Source organism: Melanerpes formicivorus, unplaced genomic scaffold (assembly GCF_026170545.1).
Source record: "Melanerpes formicivorus ecotype bairdi unplaced genomic scaffold, bMelFor1.0.p_v2 SCAF_85, whole genome shotgun sequence".
Taxonomy (NCBI): Eukaryota; Metazoa; Chordata; class Aves; order Piciformes; family Picidae; genus Melanerpes; species Melanerpes formicivorus.
The window spans coordinates 2230271-2248200 of record NW_027142437.1 but is presented as its reverse complement, the minus strand read 5'-3'; the positions used below and the strand labels follow the sequence as shown (position 1 = coordinate 2248200).

Genomic DNA, 17930 nt, shown 5'->3' with positions numbered 1-17930 from the left:
CATTCACTGCCCAGCCTGTATTTGTGCCTGGGATTGCCTCGACCCAGATGCAGGACCCTGCACTTGCTCTTATTGAACTTCATGAGGTTGGCCTGTGCCCACCTCTCCAGCCTGTCAAGGTCCCTCTGGATGGCCTCCCTTCCCTCCAGCGTGTCTGCTGCACCACACAGCTTGGTGTCATCAGCAAACTTGCTGAGGGTGCACTCAATGCCACTGTCCATGTCCCCCACAAAGATGTTGAATAAGACAGGTCCCAGGACTGATCCCTGAGGGACTCCACTTGTCACTGGCCTCCACTGGGACATGGAGCCATTGACAGCCACTCTTTGGGTGCGGCCATCAAGCCAGTTCCTTATCCATCTAGTGGTCCACCAATCAAACCCATGTGTCACCAGTTTGGAGACCAGGATGTGGATGATCTTCCTTATGAGGAGAAGCTGAGGGCTCTGGAGCTTGGAGAGGAGGAGCCTGAGAGGTGAGCTCCTTGTTGTTGATAATCTGTGCAGGGGCAGTGGCCAGAGGCTGGAGCCAGGCTCTGCTGGGGGCTGCCCAATGCCAGCACAAGGGGCAGGGGTGGAAGCTGAGGCATTGGAACAGCAGTGGTCTCATTACAGACCCTTGAGGGACACCACCTGTCTCCATGTGGACACTGAGCCACTGACCACTGCTCTTTGGATGTGACCATCCAGCCAATTTCTTACCCACTGGACAGGTTTGCACCCTCTGAGGTTTTTTCTTCTGCCTTAAGACTTTTTCCACATATAATCCTTAAAAAGAAATGGAAACTGAAATGATGCAGACATAAACCTCCTTAGGGGTGTCCTGCACTGCTGGTGGAGATCTTGCAGGACCCTTTGGTGGAAAGAAGATGAAAAAAGCATGACAGCTGTTTAGGGTCAGGAAAGCTTCCATATAGGCTCACTGAGTCAGGGTAGCCCCTCCAAGGCAGATGGCATGGATATAAACTGCATCACAGGAGAGGAGAGGCTGAGAGCCCTGGGGCTGTGCAGTCTGGAAAGGAGAAGGCTGAGAGGGATCTGATCAATGGCTATCAATAGCTGAGGGCTGAGGGGCAGGAGGGAGGGAGCAGGCTCTGCTCACTTGCTCCCTGACAAGGGGCAATGGATGGAAACTGCAGCACAGGAGGTTCCACCTCAACATGAGGAGGAACTTAAGCACTGTGAGGCTCCCAGAGCCCTGGAATAAACTGCCCAGAGAGGTTGTGGAGTCTCCTGCTCTGGAGCCTTCCCAGCCCTGTCTGGATGTGTTCTTGTGTGCCCTGTGCTGGATTCTCTGCTCCTGCTCTGGCAGGGGGCTTGGGCTGGGAGCTCTCCAGAGGTCCCTTCCACCCCCTAGCATCCTGTGAGCTGTGAGCCTGTGATCTATTAAAAGCAATCAGTTAAAACCCTTGGCAATGACAAACAGCATTTCTGCACAGCTCAGTGAAATCTGAAGGCCATCCCTTTTGCAGGACCCCTTTTACATCTCCAGCTGACTGCAAGGCAGTGACTGCTCACAGTTCAGGTTGAAGTAAGGGATCTGCCCTGGGGTTCCAGCTCCGAAGGCAGTGTCACAGAGGGGAGAACAAACAGACTCATCAGACTGTGCAGGAACAATATGAAACTATTGCAAGTCTTGCACAACATGAGGCTTGCCATGAGCTGGGACTTGATCCAAATCCACCTCTTCACACTTGGATAGTCCTCAAAAGTGTCCAGGCTTTCAGTGCCTTCCAGGATGGGATGAAATGGCATCACGTGGTGACTCAGCCTTCCTTCCAACTGCAGCTCTAACTAGGCATCAGCCTCCCAGCCCTCCAGACAGAATTACTCCAACACAACTACACAACACAGAATTAACCAGGTTGGAAAAGACCTCAGAGATCATCAAGTCCAACCTATCACCCAGCACCATCTAATCAACTAAACCATGGCACCAAGTGCCTCAGCCAGGCTCTTCTTAAACACCTCCAGGGATGGGGACTCCACCACCTCCCTGGGCAGCACATCCCAATGGCAAATCTCTCTTGCTGGAGAGAATTGCTTCCTAACATCCAGCCTGAACCTCCCCTGGCACAGCTTGAGACTGTGCCCTCTTGTTCTGATGCTGCTTTTCAGGGAGAAGAGACCAACCCCCACCTGGCTACAACCTCCCTTCAGGGAGTTGGAGAGAGCAAGAAGGTCTCCCCTGAGCCTCCTCTTCTCCAGGCTAAGCAACCCCAGCTCCCTCAGCCTCTCCTCACAGGGCTGTGCTCCAGACCCCTCCCCAGCTTTGTTGCCCTTCTCTGGACACAGCAGCTCAACATCTCTCCTAAGCTGAGGGGCAGTTCATTATTCCTAGCAGGTTTGATTACTCAAATCATCAATTCAAGGGTCAGATGGGGGGAGGGGGGAAATGACTTCATTCAGAATCTGCTCACAAACCCAAACTCTGTCCCGGGTGCAATAGGAAACAATTGTAACATTTAAGGAGCCTGCTTCAGAGTTATTACACTCCTGAAATCAGTAGAAGTTCGCAGCTCTGCTGAGGCCATCTTTTTACATTGTCATCATCTTGTTTTGAGGCAAAGAAAGCAAGAAATGAGCCAGGGGCATGCAGGGAAAATGACTTCCTCTCTCTAAACTATTAGAAAGGGCTTCCAGTTGGAGTGCCAGGTTCCAGGGAGTTGCTGTGAAAATGGCAGGCAACTTATTTACTGGGATGAAGACAAGCTAGCAGGCACCCAAGCTTCAGCATCTTGGCTTTCCCTTTCAGCAGAGGCTTACCTGTGCAGAAAGGTACAGGGTGATTCACCAAGCATATGACTGATGAGTTGGGAAATGTCCTGTGCAGTCAGAGACCTTCCCCTAAACTGTCTGGAGAATGCCAAGATGCCACAGAATCACAGGATCCCAGGGGCTGGAAGGGACCTCCAAAGCTCAGTCAGTCCAACCCCCCTGCCCCAGCAGGGTCACCCACAGCAGCTCACACAGCAACACATCCAGCTGGCCTTGCAAGAGCTCCACACAGGGAGACTCCACAGCCCCCCTGGGCAGCCTCTGCCAGGCTTCTCTCACCCTCACAGCCAACAAATTCTTCCTCCTCTTCCCATGGCACTTCCTCTGCCTCAGCTTCCACCCCTGCCCCTTCTGCTGCCATTGGGCAGCCCCCAGCAGAGCCTGGCTCCAGCCTCTGGCCACTGCCCCTGCACAGCTTTAGCCCCAGCCAGGAGCTCACCTCTCAGGCTCCTCCTCTCCAAGCTCCAGAGCCCTCAGCTCCCTCAGGCTCTCCTCCTAAGGAAGATCTTCCACTCCCCTAATCATCTTTGTGGATTCTTTCAAGCAGTCCCACTAATAGTCTAAGACTTTCAATAACATTCTGTATTTCTACCAAATCCTGTGTGGAGTTTTTCCTTCACTGCTTTCAGAAGAGTTGAAGAGCCTGCCTGGCTCCCTGTGAAATCAAGACAGCAGACTGCCACAGAGCCTGGGAGCTGGGCTCCTGGGAAGAAATGAAAATCCTAGAATCCTGGAGTCATGGAATGGAATGGAATGGAATGGAATGGAATGGAATGGAATAGAATAGAATAGAATAGAATAGAATAGAATAGAATAGAATAGAATAGAATAGAATAGAATAGAATAGAATAGAATAGAATAGAATAGACCAGGTTGGAAAATACTTTCAAGATCATCATGTCCAACCTATCATCCAACACCACCTAATCAACTAACCCATGGCACCAAGCACCCCATCAAGTCTCCTCCTGACCACCTCCAGTGATGGGGACTCCACCACCTCCCCACAGAACCCTACAATCCTAGACTCACAGAGTCACAGAAGCATAGAATCATAGAGTCATAGAGACACAGAATGGGCTGGGCTGCAAAGGACCTCCAAAGGCCAGCCTGGACAGAACACAACCTCTCCAAGCTATCCAAACAGCATGTCAGCCTGAAAAGGAAAGATTCAAAAGTGGAGCTCTTGTCCTCTGCATTACAAGATTAAGAGTGTAGAGAGAGACTCACTGCAAAGTAGCCAGAGAGTGAAGTGACTCAGTGCTGCACTACAGCCAGCAGTGTGTGGTCAAATGAGCAACTGCTGTGGGCAGTGGTGAATTCCCACACTCCCATCGGGCTGACTTTCCCTTATTTAGGGTCACAGTTTGGAAACCAGGACACAGAAACAATCATCACAGGATGGGAAAACAAGGAGAGAAAGTCAGGCCACAAATATGGCTCAGGGATCTTGGAGAATAACTTTGAAACAGCAAAGCAGAACAGTAACTGAATTTCCAGACCTGAGTCATAGAACCAACCAGCTTGGAAAAGACCTCAGAGATCAGCAAGTCCAAGCTATCCCCTAACACCTCCTGACAGCTAAACCATGGCTCCAAGTGACACAGCCAAGCCTTTCTTGAACACCTCCAGGGATGGGGACTCCACCACCTCCCTGAGCAGCACATTCCCATGGCCAATCTCTTTTTATGGGAAGAACTTTCTCCTCACCTCCAGCCTAACCCTCCCCTGGCACAGCTTGAGACTGTGTCCTCTTGTTCTGGTGCTGGCTGCCTGGGAGAAGAGACCAACCCCCACCTGGCTACAACCTCCCTTCAGGTAGTTGTAGAGAGCAATTTAAGGGACTCAGCAACATTTTGCACAGTCAGAGGACCAAACCTGTGCTCTGCCCAGCTCTGGGCCCCTCAGTTCCAGTTCTGGGCCCCTCAGTTTGGGAAGGACATTGAGAGACTTGAAGGTGTCCAGGGAAGGGCAACAAGGCTGGGGAGAGGCCTTGAGCACAGCCCTGTGAGGAGAGGCTGAGGGAGCTGGGGTTGCTTAGCCTGGAGAAGAGGAGGCTCAGGGGTGACCTCATTGCCCTCTACAACTACCTGAAGGGAGGTTGGAGCCAGGTGGGGGTTGGTCTCTTCTGCCAGGCAGCCATCCCCAGAACAAGAGGACACAGTCTCAAGCTGTGCCAGGGGAGGTTTAGGCTGGAGGTGAGGAGAAAGTTCTTCACAGAGAGAGTCATTTGCCATTGGGATGTGCTGCCCAGGGAGGTGGTGGAGTCCCCATCACTGGAGGTGTTCAAGAGGGGATTGGATGTGGCACTTGGTGCCATGGTCTAGTCATGAGGTCTGTGGTGACAGGTTGGACTGGATGATCTTCGAGGTCTCTTCTAACCTTGGTGATACTGTAACTGTAATGAAACTGTGTTTGCACCACACACCTCACCCCTCTGGGGGGTTATTCCTACCACAGCATTTGGCCTGGAGCTGGTAAATCACAGAGATTTATTAGCCCTGAACACCTCATGTGTTTGGCTTGATTGTTCTCTGAGCAAACAGCTGACTGATGGCTGCCCAGCCCCTCTGGCTCCCTGCCAGCCTCTTTACACTCTCTGTCAAAAAAACCCAGGCAAACCAGGGCAAAAAAATGCAAAGTGGAAAGGTAGCACAGACAAAAATCTCCCAGCTGCGCCACCCTCCAGCCTGGGCCCAGGGAACAGAGCGAAACTAAAGGCCAAACGCTTGGCAGCGAGAGGCTTGGTGCTGCCGTCTGGTGGGAAGAGGGGGAAGGAGAGCTCGGGCAGGAAAAGCAGCAGCACAAAAGAGGGGGAAAAGGGTTAAAAAAAGAGAGAGGTTGGAAGAAGCTACGGAGCTCAACACTCCCATTTTGGTGTCAGGAAGGCTGTGTGTGCTTTGCTGCTCACAGATCAGTTTCCTTTGCAGGTGATGTGGGCCCAGGATTACATCACCAGCAGAGCAGCCAAGAGCATCTCGGTGCCAGGGTGAGCGAAGCCCAGAGGAATGCATTGTCACAGCCCTCCCAGGGACTTGCCAGGGCATTCCCTGCTGGGGTGCTGCAATGGGGGAGGCAGAGAGGAGGCAGCTTCACACCCAGGCTGGGAGGAAACTTTGTGGAGGAAAGATCTGGGGCCACAGCCCTGCTGTCTCCTCTAAGCAGATCTAACTATGGCCATGTAGCTCAAAAAGAGAGTCTAACTAAAACCAGATCTAGCAGGGCACTGCTTGGGAAAGTACAGACTGCTTCCTTGGCCTTGCCCTTGGGGGAAATGTGAAGTGCTTCAGCACACTGGGAAGGGGTAAAGAAAGCTGCAGCAAGGAAAGCAAGGGGCAGTTTAAATTCCACTTCACCATAGTCCATGTAGTTCAAAAAGAGACTCTAACTAAAACCAGGTTTAGCAGGGCACTGTTTGGGAAGTACAAGACTGGATCACTGGCCTTGCCTTTGAGGAAAGTGCTTCAGCACACCGGGAAGGGGTAAGGAAAGCTGCAGCAAGGAAAGCAAGAGGCAGTTCAAACCCCTCTGCACTTGAAGGAAGCCTCAGAGTGAAAGGTGACTGCAGGCAGCAGCAGCGCAGCTTTCAGACAGCACTTGCAGGAGGCACTGGCTGTGCACTTACTGCACGTTGTGTGCCGGGGGAGAAAAGTGCCTGCGGTCTGAGGGAGGGCGCTGGAAATGACCAAACTGTTCACGAAGCAGCGGCACAGCTCTCCCCTGCTGAGCTCCAACAAAGCCTTTCTGCCACACGGCGCTCGCTATCCGGCACACCACCGCCCGTGCGGGTGGAAGAACCTCCCTCCCCCCGCCCACCCCCTTCGTTCTGAAGCCTTTCAGGCCCTTTCTGCCGTCCGTCCTGCAGGGCTGGCCCAGGGGTCCTCACCGCAAGGCTGTTTCTGAGCCATTAAAATCAATGGGAGCTTCCCAGCGCTTTTTATAGCGGCAAAATGGGCTGTCGACAAACGGGGTTAGAGCACAAGACAAACTGCTGAGAGATTAGCGCCTCTAAACACGCCAGCATTGTGAACCGCCCCTCCGAGGTCAGAGAGGGAGGTCCAGGCAGTGCCAAGGTTACACAGAGCTCTCTCCTTTTCCACCAGGGGAAAAAGTCCAGTTGATCAAATAGTACCATAGTATCAGCCAGGGTTGGAAGGGACCACAAGGATCAGCCAGTTCCAACCCCCTGCCATGGGCAGGGACACCCCACACTAGATCAGCCTGGCCAGAGCCTCAGCCAGCCTGGCCTTAAACACCTCCAGGGACAGGGCCCCAACCACCTCCCTGGACAACCCATTCCAGGGCTTCACCACTCTCATGGGGAAGAACTTCCTCCTCCCCTCCAGCCTCAATCTCCCCACCTCCAGCTTCATTCCATTCCCCCTAGTCCTATCACTGCCTGAGATCCTGAGCAGTCCCTCCCCAGCCTTCCTGTAGTCCCCTTCAGATCCTGGAAGGCCACAATGAGGTCACCTGGGAGCCTTCTCTTCTCCAGGCTGAACAGCTCCAACTCCTTCAGTCTGTCCTCACAGCAGAGCAGCTCCAGCCCTCTGATCATCCTCCTGGCCCTTCTCTGGACACCTTCCAGCACCTCCAGATCCCTCTTGTCATAGGGGCTCCAGAACTGGAGGCAGTACTCCAGGTGGGGTCTCCCCAGAGCTGAGCAGAGGGGGAGAATCACCTCCCTTGCCCTGCTGGCCACACTTCTCCTGATGCAGCCCAGGCTCTGGTTGGCTTTCTGGGCTGCAAGTGCACACTGAGAGCTCCTGGTGAGCTTCTCCTCCCCCAGCACCCCCAAGTCTCTCTCCTCAGGGCTGCTTTCCAGCCAGTCCCTGCCCAGCCTGCATTTGTGCCTGGGATTGCCCTGACCCAGCTGCAGGACCCTGCCCTTGGTCTTATCCTAAAGATTCATACCCCTGCCCCCTGCTCCCTAAAGGAGAAGGATGGAAGGTGCAACTAGGCAGGAGAGAGACCAACTAAGTACCACTGCATGTTACACCTGCTTTACACAAGAGCTTTCTGGGCTAGGGAAGTGCCGCTTTAGCTGCAGCCACTTCAGCTGATGCCCAAATTCATGCTCCCTAAAGTCTGGCTGATGGTCAGGAGGATGCTTGTGCCGTGAGGACCACTTTTATCCTTGCTGCTGCTGCTGTGTGGTCTCCTGCTCTTCAGGTGTCTGCTGCAGGCACCACTGTCAGTGCAGCTCCACTCTGACCCTCTCATTCTCCACCTGTCAGACCAGAGACTCCTGCCACCAAAGGTCCCAGAGGTTACCCAAGGGCTTTCAGCTCTTCTCCTTATTCCTTGACATCATCAGGATGCTTCACAGAATCAGAGAACATTAGAGGTTGGAAGGGTCATCAAAAGAGGTCCAACCCTGCTGCCAGAGCAGGATCAGCTAGGGTAGGTCACACAGCAATGCATCCAGGTGGGGCTGGAAAGTCTCCAGAGAAGGAAGCTCCACAACCTCTCTGGGCAGCCTGCTCCAGTGTTTTGTCATCCTTACAGTGAAAAAGGTTTCCCTTATGCTCCTGTGGAACCTCCTGTACTCTAGCTTGCACCCATGGCCCCTTGGCCTGTCACTGGACATCACTAAGCAGAGCCTGGCTCTGTCCTCCTGACACTCACCCTTTACATCTGTATAAATATTAATGAGCTCACCTCTCAGGCTCCAGCCTCTGGGCACTGCCCCTGCACAGCTTTAGCCCCAGCCAGCAGCTCACCTCTCAGGCTCCAGCCTCTGGGCACTGCCCCTGCACAGCTTTAGCTCCAGCCAGCAGCTCACCTCTCAGGCTCCAGCCTCTGGGCACTGCCCCTGCACAGCTTTAGCCCCAGCCAGGAGCTCACCTCTCAGGCTCCAGCCTCTGGGCACTGCCCCTGCACAGCTTTAGCCCCAGCCAGGAGCTCACCTCTCAGGCTCCAGCCTCTGGGCACTGCCCCTGCACAGCTTTAGCCCCAGCCAGCAGCTCACCTCTCAGGCTCCAGCCTCTGGGCACTGCCCCTGCACAGCTTTAGCTCCAGCCAGCAGCTCACCTCTCAGGCTCCAGCCTCTGGGCACTGCCCCTGCACAGCTTTAGCTCCAGCCAGCAGCTCACCTCTCAGGCTCCAGCCTCTGGGCACTGCCCCTGCACAGCTTTAGCCCCAGCCAGCAGCTCACCTCTCAGGCTCCTCCAAGCCAAGCTCCAGAGCCCTCAGTCCCCTCAGGTTCTCCTTGTAAGGAAGATGTTCCACTGCCTGCAGCATCTTTGTGCCTCTGGCATGGACTCTCTCCAGCAGCTCCCTGAGGTCCTTCTTGCCCTGAGGGGCCCAGCACTGGACACAGTATTCAGATGTGGCCTCAGCAGAGCACAGCAGATGGCTACTGTTGCAGTCCCAGGGATAGGAGATGCTTGAGGACAGCTTGGTGTGGCAGGAACAGCAGATGATGTGGGCAAGGGTGAGAAGGGGGAAATGTGGTCAGGTGGCAAAAGCAGGGAATCCTCTTCCTAACTTCCAGAACACTTATTCCTTTAGGTATTGTTATGCCACCTCTGCAGAAGCACCTTCCCCTGAGTACCAGAACTCTTCCATCTCTGGCTGTCATTAGTCTTTTCCTGCAGCATGGCAACCCTTTCCACAGCCTTTCTTCAGCTCAGCTCTGCCTGGTGTCACAGAGCCAACACCAACAGCCAGGCTCTCCAGCTTTCTCCATGCACACCTCCTGGCTGGCTGCACTTTGAATATCCCTATGTACACTTCCTCTTTTTTATACTTTTCATGCACAGTTATTCCTGACAGATCTTCTTTTCCTGTTACTTCTTTCCCATGTAAAGCTGATCTGAGAGTCAGTCCCTCACAGGGGCTGTCGGCTTCCATACCACAGAATCATGGAGTGGTCTGGGTTGAAGGGACCTCCAAAGCTCATCCAGGCTGACCTCCCTGCACTCAGCAGGGACATCCTCAACTAGATCAGGTTGCCCAGGGCCTTGTTAAGTCTTACCTTGAATATCTCCAGGGATGGGTCCCCAACCACCTCCCTGGGCAACCTGTGCCAGTGTGCAGAACCTGTTCCTAACATCCAGTCTCAATCTGCTCTGCTCTGCTTTGAAGCCATTGGCCCTGGTCCTGTCCCTGCAGGCCTTTGCCAACAGTCTCTCTGCAGCCTTCTTGTAGCCCCCTTCAGGTCCTGGCAGGCTGCTCTTAGGTCTCCCCAGAGCCTCCTCTTCTCCAGGCTGAACAACCCCAGCTCCCTCATGTTGTTGTGGATGGATTAGAGATAACAGATGTGAGAGAAAGCTCAGAGATAGCCTAAGCAAGAGAAATACAGAGACAATGTGTGTCTAGAGAGAGTGCAAGTAAAAGAATATGCCCAAGTAAACACACCAAGAGAGCTCTAGAAACCCACCAGAACCAAGGCACATTTCTGCTCTTACAGGTTTTCCCTTTTTAATCTTGATTAAACTTCCACAGGGCAGCAAAGGCAGATGTGGCCTCTGGAAGCTGCTGTGGAGAACAATGCTGAGGCAAGGTTGATAAAAGGCAGTAAGGAAAAGGAATTACTTAAGTGACTTAGATCCAGGAGAGAAATGATTGCTGCTCTCATTGCAGGAGAGTGCTGGGAGATGCCTGTCCCACAGGACTGTTCTTCCTCCAGCTCCCCTTGTCTGGTTAGCTGTGAGCACAGCAGAGAGGCAGCCAGGCAAAGCTCACCTCCATGGTCCTTTTCTTTGTACTGCAGACTGTAAGTCTCTTCAGCTCCTAATAAGTAACCCTCAGGCCTCAAAGCAGCACAACAGAGCAATTTATCACAGTATCAGTCAGGGTTGGAAGGGACCACAAGGATCAGCTACTTCCAACCCCCCTGCCATGGGCAGGGACACCCCACACTACATCAGCCTGGCCAGAGCCTCAGCCAGCCTGGGCTTAAACACCTCCAGGGACAGGGCCCCAACCACCTCCCTGCACAACCCATTCCAGGGCTTCACCACTCTCATGGGGAAGAACTTCCTCCTCCCCTCCAGCCTGAATATGCACACACACACACATATACAAGGGTACTTCTAAAAGAAGAGTGCCTCTGCAGGCACAGAAATGCCTTTGGGCAGGTCTGCTCTTTGTCCCAGTGTGCAGACTGAGTGTGGGAGTTTTACCCCATGGCAACTTCCTATTTCCACTACAAGCTCTTTCTTTGTGACAAAAACCCACTGCTGATTGCCACTGTGGGGCTTCCCTGGGAAGTATCACAGTACCACAGTACACTGGAGGCTGGAAGGGACCTCAGTGAGAGCATCCAGTCCAACCCCCCTGCCAGAGCAGCAGCACCCAGGGGAGTCTGCACAGCAATGCAGCCAGAGGGGGTTGGAAAGGCTCCAGAGCAGGAGACTCCACAACCTCTCTGGGCAGCCTGCTCCAGGCCTCCCTCACCCTCACCCCAAAGAAGTTTCTCCTCCTGTTGAGCTGAAACCTTCTCTGCTCAAGTTTGTCTCCAGTGCTCCTTGGCTTCTTGCTGTGCAGCACCCACAAGAGCTTGGCCCCCTCCCCTTGACCCCCAGCCCTCAGCTCTTGAGAGACATTGAGCAGATCCCTCTCAGCCTTCTCCTCTCCAGGCTAAACAGCCCCAGGGCTCTCAGTCTCTTCCCAGGGGAGATGCTCAAGTCCCTTAATCCTCCATGGAAACACAAGGAGAAATTTATTCCCTGTGAAGGTGAGAGAAGCTTGGAAGAGGCTGCCCAGGGGTGTTGGCTGCCTGGGAGAAGAGACCAACCCCCACCTGGCTACAACCTCCCTGCAGGGAGTTGTAGAGAGCAATGAGGTCTCCCCTGAGTCTCCTCCAGGCTAAGCAGCCCCAGCTCCCTCAGCCTCTCCTCACAGGGCTGTGTTCCAAACCCCTCCCCAGCTTTGTTGCCATTCTCTGGACTTGTTCCAGCAAGTCAACCTCCTTCCTAAACTGAGGAGCCCAGAACTGGACACAGGACTCAAGGTGTGGCCTAACCAGTGCAGTGTACAGGGGCACAATGACCTCCCTGTTCCTGCTGGCCACACTGTTCCTGATGCAGGCCAGGATGCCATTGGCCCTCTTGGCCGCCTGGGCACACTGCAGGCTCATGTTCAGCCTACCATCAACCAGCAGCCCCAGGTCCCTCTCTGCCTGGCTGCTCTCAGCCACTCTGACCCCAGCCTGTAGCACTGCCTGGGGTTGCTGTGGCCAATGTGCAGCACCTGGCACTTGGATGTGTTCAATCTCCTGCCCTTGGCCTCTGCCCATCTGCCCAGCCTGTCCAGGTCCCTCTGCAGAGCCTCTCTACCCTCCAGCAGATCAACTCCTGTCCCCAGCTTGGTGTCATCAGCAAACTTACTGCTGATGGACTCAATGCCCTCATCCAGATCATCAATGAAGATGTTAAAGAGCACAGGGCCCAGCACTGCTCCCTGGGGCACACCACTGGTGCCTGGCTGCCAGCTGGCTGTGGCACCATTCACCACCACTCTCTGGGCTCAGCCTCCAGCCAGTTCCTGACCCAGCACAGTGTGCTATTATTATTTTCTGCTAAGAGAGTCATCTTGCTGAGATGCAGAAGCATCTTTGTCCTTTAGAGTTTTGCAGTCAACCCCAGGAAAACAGAGGACAGAAACCCAGCAGCTGCTCAACCAGGAAACATGCTCACTGTAGCTCCTGTGCCACTTGCTCAACGCTGGAGCTGAGCTGAGCTCAGGAAATGCACCACGCAGTTCAGCTCCTGGCTCCTTGCAGATGGCTGCCACCAGACTGTGGCTTCCTCAGAAGCATTTCTGCTTTGAGCTTGCCTGGGGCACTTTTCTCAAAGCTTTTCTTTTTAGTGCAGTTTTGTTTTAACCAAGCCCCCACACTGTGGATTAGCTTCAGGCTAAAGCTGGGGATGAGCATGAAAACTTCAGGGTGAAAAATGGAGGCTGAGTGCTTGTTCTTCACCCAGGGTGGAATACAGAATACAGAATACAGAATGAACCAGGTTGGAGAAGACCTTCAAGATCATCCAGTCCAACCTATCACCCAACACCATCTCATCAACTAAACCATGGCACCAAGTGTCTCAGCCAGGCTCTTCCTGAACACCTCCAGGGATGGGGACTCCACCACCTCCCTGGGCAGCACATCCCAATGGCCAATCTCTCTTGCTGGGAAGAATTTCTTCCTCACACCCAGCCTAAACCTCCCCTGGCACAGCTTGAGACTGTGTCCTCTTGTTCTGGTTCTGGCTGCCTGGGAGAAGAGACCAACCCCCACCTTGACTGTAATATAAAGATAAAAGTCAGCCCTGGAGTGCTCTGCTGTGTCAGACCCCTGCTGGTGTGGAGTGGTCACCCAGGGCTCTGGGTCTTGTCCACTTCTGTCACTAACAACTCCACTTGCCACAAGAATAAATGGCACTGAAGAGCTGATCACATCTCTCTCCCAGGGGGATTAAAGCAGACTGCCCCTTGGTGACTGCACAGCAGTGCTGCCTTGAGGGGTGGAGTGAGGCACTACAGCTAACTGCTTGAAGCTGCTGCTGTGCTCCTAGCTGATGCCCTCAGCCAGCCCCTTTGGGCAGATTTCAGAGCTGTGACTATTTGGGCAAGCAAGCAGTGCCTGGACTCTGCCTGCTGAGTCCTGGCAGCTGGAGAGCAATGGTCTCCCTCTGCCCCTACACTGCCCAGGCAGCCAGAGCAGAGGCTAGATGGCCCCAGCCACACACAGCACTCAAGAGCCTGGGTTCCCATGGGGATCCCATGTGCAGGAGAGAGCAATCACTGTGGGGGTTTGATGGACCAGGGTCAGAGGAAGCTCCTAGAGTGGGAGTTTGATGGACCAGAGTCAGAGGAAGCTCCTAGAGTGGGAGTTTGATGGACCAGGGTCAGAGGAAGCTTATCAAAGGGTAAGGTGGAGATGAGGAAGCAGCAGGAGACACCTAACCCAGCCCCAAATCATGCTGCTAACCAGGGGAAAGCTGAGGGCTGTGCACACAGACCTGCCACACAAACCCCTGTGGCACAAGCACAAGGGTAGGTGCTCTTTCTGTCCTTAGACACCCAGAGAACAAATTCCTCCCACAAGAAGGACAAACACTGGAAGGAAAAAGAGAAGAACTGGAGCCTGTGAGACAAACAGTGGAGACAGCACCCTGCTGGCTGGCTGGGAATGTTTTACAACACATGAAAATGTTTCCTGCCAGGGGAGCATGGCTCTTGCCTGAGGCATGCACCTTCAAAACTGGGAGAAACCATGCCAAGGGTTTGGGACTTTGCAAGCCTGAATGCAAAGGGCATGGCAAAGCCTCCACCTCTTGTATGCCAACATCCTAATCATAGCATCACAGGATCATTTCAGTTGGAAAAGACCTCTAAGATCATTGAGTCCAACTATTGACCTGACACCACCATGTCCACTAAAGCATGGTTCACAGAACATTAGGGGCTGGAAGGGACCTCCAGAGATCATCCAGTCCAACCCCCCTGCCAGAGCACCTAGGGTAGGTCACACAAGTTCACAGAATCATAGAATTGTAGAATGTTAGAGGTTGGAAGGGAGCTGCAGAGAGCATCCAGTGCAGCCCCTGCCAGAGCAGCAGCACCCAGGGCAGGCCACACAGCAATGCAGCCAGGGGGGGTTGGAAAGGCTCCAGAGCAGGAGACTCCACAACCTCTCTGGGCAGCCTGCTCCAGGGCTCTGGCACACTCACTGCAAAGTTTCTCCTCATGCTGAAACCTTCTCTGCTCAAGTTTGTCTCCAGTGCTCCTTGGCTTCCTGCTGTGCAGCACCCACAAGAGCTTGGCCCCCTCCCCTTGAGCCCCAGCCCTCAGCTCTTGAGAGACATTGAGCAGATCCCTCTCAGCCTTCTCCTCTCCAGGCTAAACAGCCCCAGGGCTCTCAGTCTCACTTCATAGGAGAGATGCTCAAGTCCCCTAATCCTCCTTGTGGCTCTTCCTTGGACTCTCTGTAGGTTCTCCTACTCTGTCCTCCTGCTGTGACCAAGAGTGCCCTGCCCTTCACAAGCCTGGTGCTTAGCTAAGCAAGCCAGCCCCAACCACAGCCAGCATGGAGAACATCTGATCCAAAGCTCCCAAGAGGTGAACCCAACCCTGGCCTGAATAATTCCAAACTAATTCCCTTTTTTGATTCAAGCACACACTCCAGGAGCACTCAGTAGTGCTCCTCCTGCCCCAGACTTGTGCAGCAAGGTACTTCCTAAAGAGCTAATTGACATTTAGAATAGAATAGAATAGAATAGAATAGAATAGAATAGAATAGACCAGACCAGGTTGGAAGAGACCTTCAAGATCATCACATCCAATCCATCAACCAATCCAACACCACCTAACCAACTAACCCATGGCACCAAGCACCCCAGCAAGTCTCCTCCTGAACACCTCCAGGGATGGGGACTCCACCACCTCCCCAGGCAGCCCATTCCAATGGGCAATCACTCTCTCTGTGTAGAACTTCTTCCTAACCTCCAGCCTAAACCTCCCCTGGCGCAGCCTGAGACTGTGTCCTCTTGTTCTGGTGCTGGCTGCCTGGGAGAAGAGACCAACCTCTGCCTGTCTACAACCTCCCTTCAGGTAGCTGTAGAGAGCAAGAAGGTCTCCCCTGAGCCTCCTCTTCTCCAGGCTAAGCAACCCCAGCTCCCTCAGCCTCTCCTCACAGGGCTGTGCTCCAGACCCCTCCCCAGCTTTGTTGCCCTTCTCTGGACACCTTCCAGCAAGTCAACCTCCTTCCTAACCTGAGGGGCCCAGAACTGGACACAGGACTCAAGGTGTGGCCTAACCAGTGCAGTGTACAGGGGCAGAATGACCTCCCTGCTCCTGCTGGCCACACTGTTCCTGATGCAGGCCAGGATGCCATTGGCCCTCCTGGCTGCCTGGGCACACTGCAGGCTCATGTTCAGCCTACCACTGACCAGCACCCCCAGGCCAAGTGCTCCTCAGAGGAGCTCTGTGCCCTGCGCAGACGGCAAGCGCCAGAGCGCGGCGCTGCTGAGCCGCCGAGCGCGGGGACCGCGGCGGTGCTCTTCGCACCAGGGCAGGCACTCACCTCTCCCGCTCCTGCTCCAAGAGGTTGGTGAAGTCATCACTCTTGTTCATGTAGTCTGTGTGCTTGTGTTTCTCATTCTCCAGCTCGTAGACCGTGCGGCGGTGGCACTTCTCCGCCAGCAGCAGCTGCTCCAGCATGCGCCGGTACGTCTCCTTCTGCTTTTCCTCAAGCCTGTCCAGCTGCAGGGTAGGAGGGGAGGGCAGCACCAGAGAATCAACCAGCTTGGAAAAGACCTCAGAGGTCATCAAGTCCAACCTATCACCTAAGACCTGACACTTCCTGACAACTAAACCATGGCTCCGAGTGCCACATCCAAGCCATTCATAGTATCATAGTGTCATAGTGTCAGTGAGGGTTGGAAGGGACCACAAGGATCATCCAGTTCCAACCCCCCTGCCATGGGCAGGGACACCCCACACTAGATCAGCCTGGCCAGAGCCTCAGCCAGCCTGGCCTTAAACACCTCCAGGGACAGGGCCCCAACCACCTCCCTGGACAACCCATTCCAGGGCTTCACCACTCTCATGGGGAAGAACTTCCTCCTCCCCTCCAGCCTGAATCTCCCCACCTCCAGCTTCATTCCATTCCCCCTAGTCCTATCACTGCCTGAGATCCTGAGCAGTCCCTCCCCAGCCTTCTTGTAGCCCCCTTCAGATCCTGGAAGGCCACAATGAGGTAACCTGGGAGCCTTCTCTTCTCCAGACTGAACAGCCCCAACTCCTTCAGTCTGTCAGTCATTCTTGAGCACCTCCAGGGATGGTGACTCCACCACCTCCCTGGGCAGCACATCCCAAGGGCCAATCTCTCTTGCTGGGAAGAACTTTCTCCTCACCTCCAGCCTAAACCTCCCCTGGCACAGCCTGAGACTGTGTCCTCTTGTTCTGGTGCTGGCTGCCTGGGAGAAGAGACCAACCCCCACCTGGCTACAACCTCCCTTCAGGGAGTTGGAGAGAGCAAGAAGGTCTCCCCTGAGCCTCCTCTTCTCCAGGCTAAGCAACCCCAGCTCCCTCAGCCTCTCCTCACAGGGCTGTGCTCCAGACCCCTCCCCAGCCTTGTTGCCCTCCTCTGGACATGTTCAAGTGTCTCAGTGTCCTTCTTACATTGAGGAGCCCAGAACTGGACACACTGGATGAAAACCACTGGATGCTTTAAAGCTTTCCTTGCTTTCTTCATCTGCTTTATTAACCCACACCATAGTATCATAGTATCATAGTATCAGTCAGGGTTGGAAGGGACCACAAGGATCACCTAGTTCCAACCCCCCTGCTTGGGCTATGTGAGTCCCATCATCTCATGCCTAGTGACTAGAAAGAAGAGTGACTGCCCTGTAACAGTAATGCTTTATTTGGATGGCATGTTTGCAAGAAACATTGGCAAAGGACAGAAAGTTCCTCCAGGGCCAGAACTTGTAGTGTTAGCATAGGAAATCATACTGCTGCAGGGCAGAGATTCCCCTCTGCTGCAGCACTGTGCAAACTCTCATCATGGGAATGTGCTGCCCAGGGAGGGGCTGGGGTCAACATCCCTGGAGGTGTTTAGGGAAAGCCTGGATGAGGCACTCAGTGCCATGGTCTGGTTGATGAGTTAGGGCTGGGTGATCAGTTGGACTTGGTGATCTGGGAGGTCTCTTCCAGCCTGGTGGATTCTGTGATCTCAGCTGGGAAAAGCTGTAGCCACACCAGGGCAGCTCTACGTGCCCTCAGAGCCTGGCAGCCTGCACACACACAGCTGTCTGGGGACTGGACACTTGCAGGTGCAGCACAAGGTGGAAGCTCAAGGCTGAGATCTGAGCTGTGCACCTTCAACATTGGCAGCTGGCTTAACAAAATCTGGAGTGTTTAGATGCAGCACAGGGCAGTCTGGCACTACCAACACAATTCATGTGAAGTCTGAGGGTTTTCACAGAACCACAGAACATCAGAGCTTGGAAGGGAGCTCCAGAGAGCATCCACTCCAACCCCCCTGCCACAGCAGCATCACCCAGGGGAGTCTGCACAGCAATGCAGCCAGGGGGGGTTGGAAAGGCTCCACAGCAGGAGACCTCTCTGGGCAGCCTGCTGCAGGGCTCTGGCACCCTCACTGTCCAAGGAATCTCTCCCCCCATGGAGGTTTTCCCCCAGCCT

General features: G+C 54.1%; 1 protein-coding gene across 5 annotated transcripts in view; it reads right to left on the bottom strand.

Moving 5' to 3' along the window:
- The window catches only part of FILIP1 (filamin A interacting protein 1), a 173559-nt gene that overhangs the window by 46488 nt on the left and 109141 nt on the right, over window positions 1-17930 (bottom strand). For all 5 annotated transcript variants that reach the window (XM_068165157.1, XM_068165156.1, XM_068165159.1 and 2 more), the window contains one exon: window positions 15808-15986. In XM_068165157.1, coding sequence (XP_068021258.1) covers window positions 15808-15986 — 179 coding nt within the window. The remainder of the gene's footprint in view (window positions 1-15807; window positions 15987-17930) is intronic.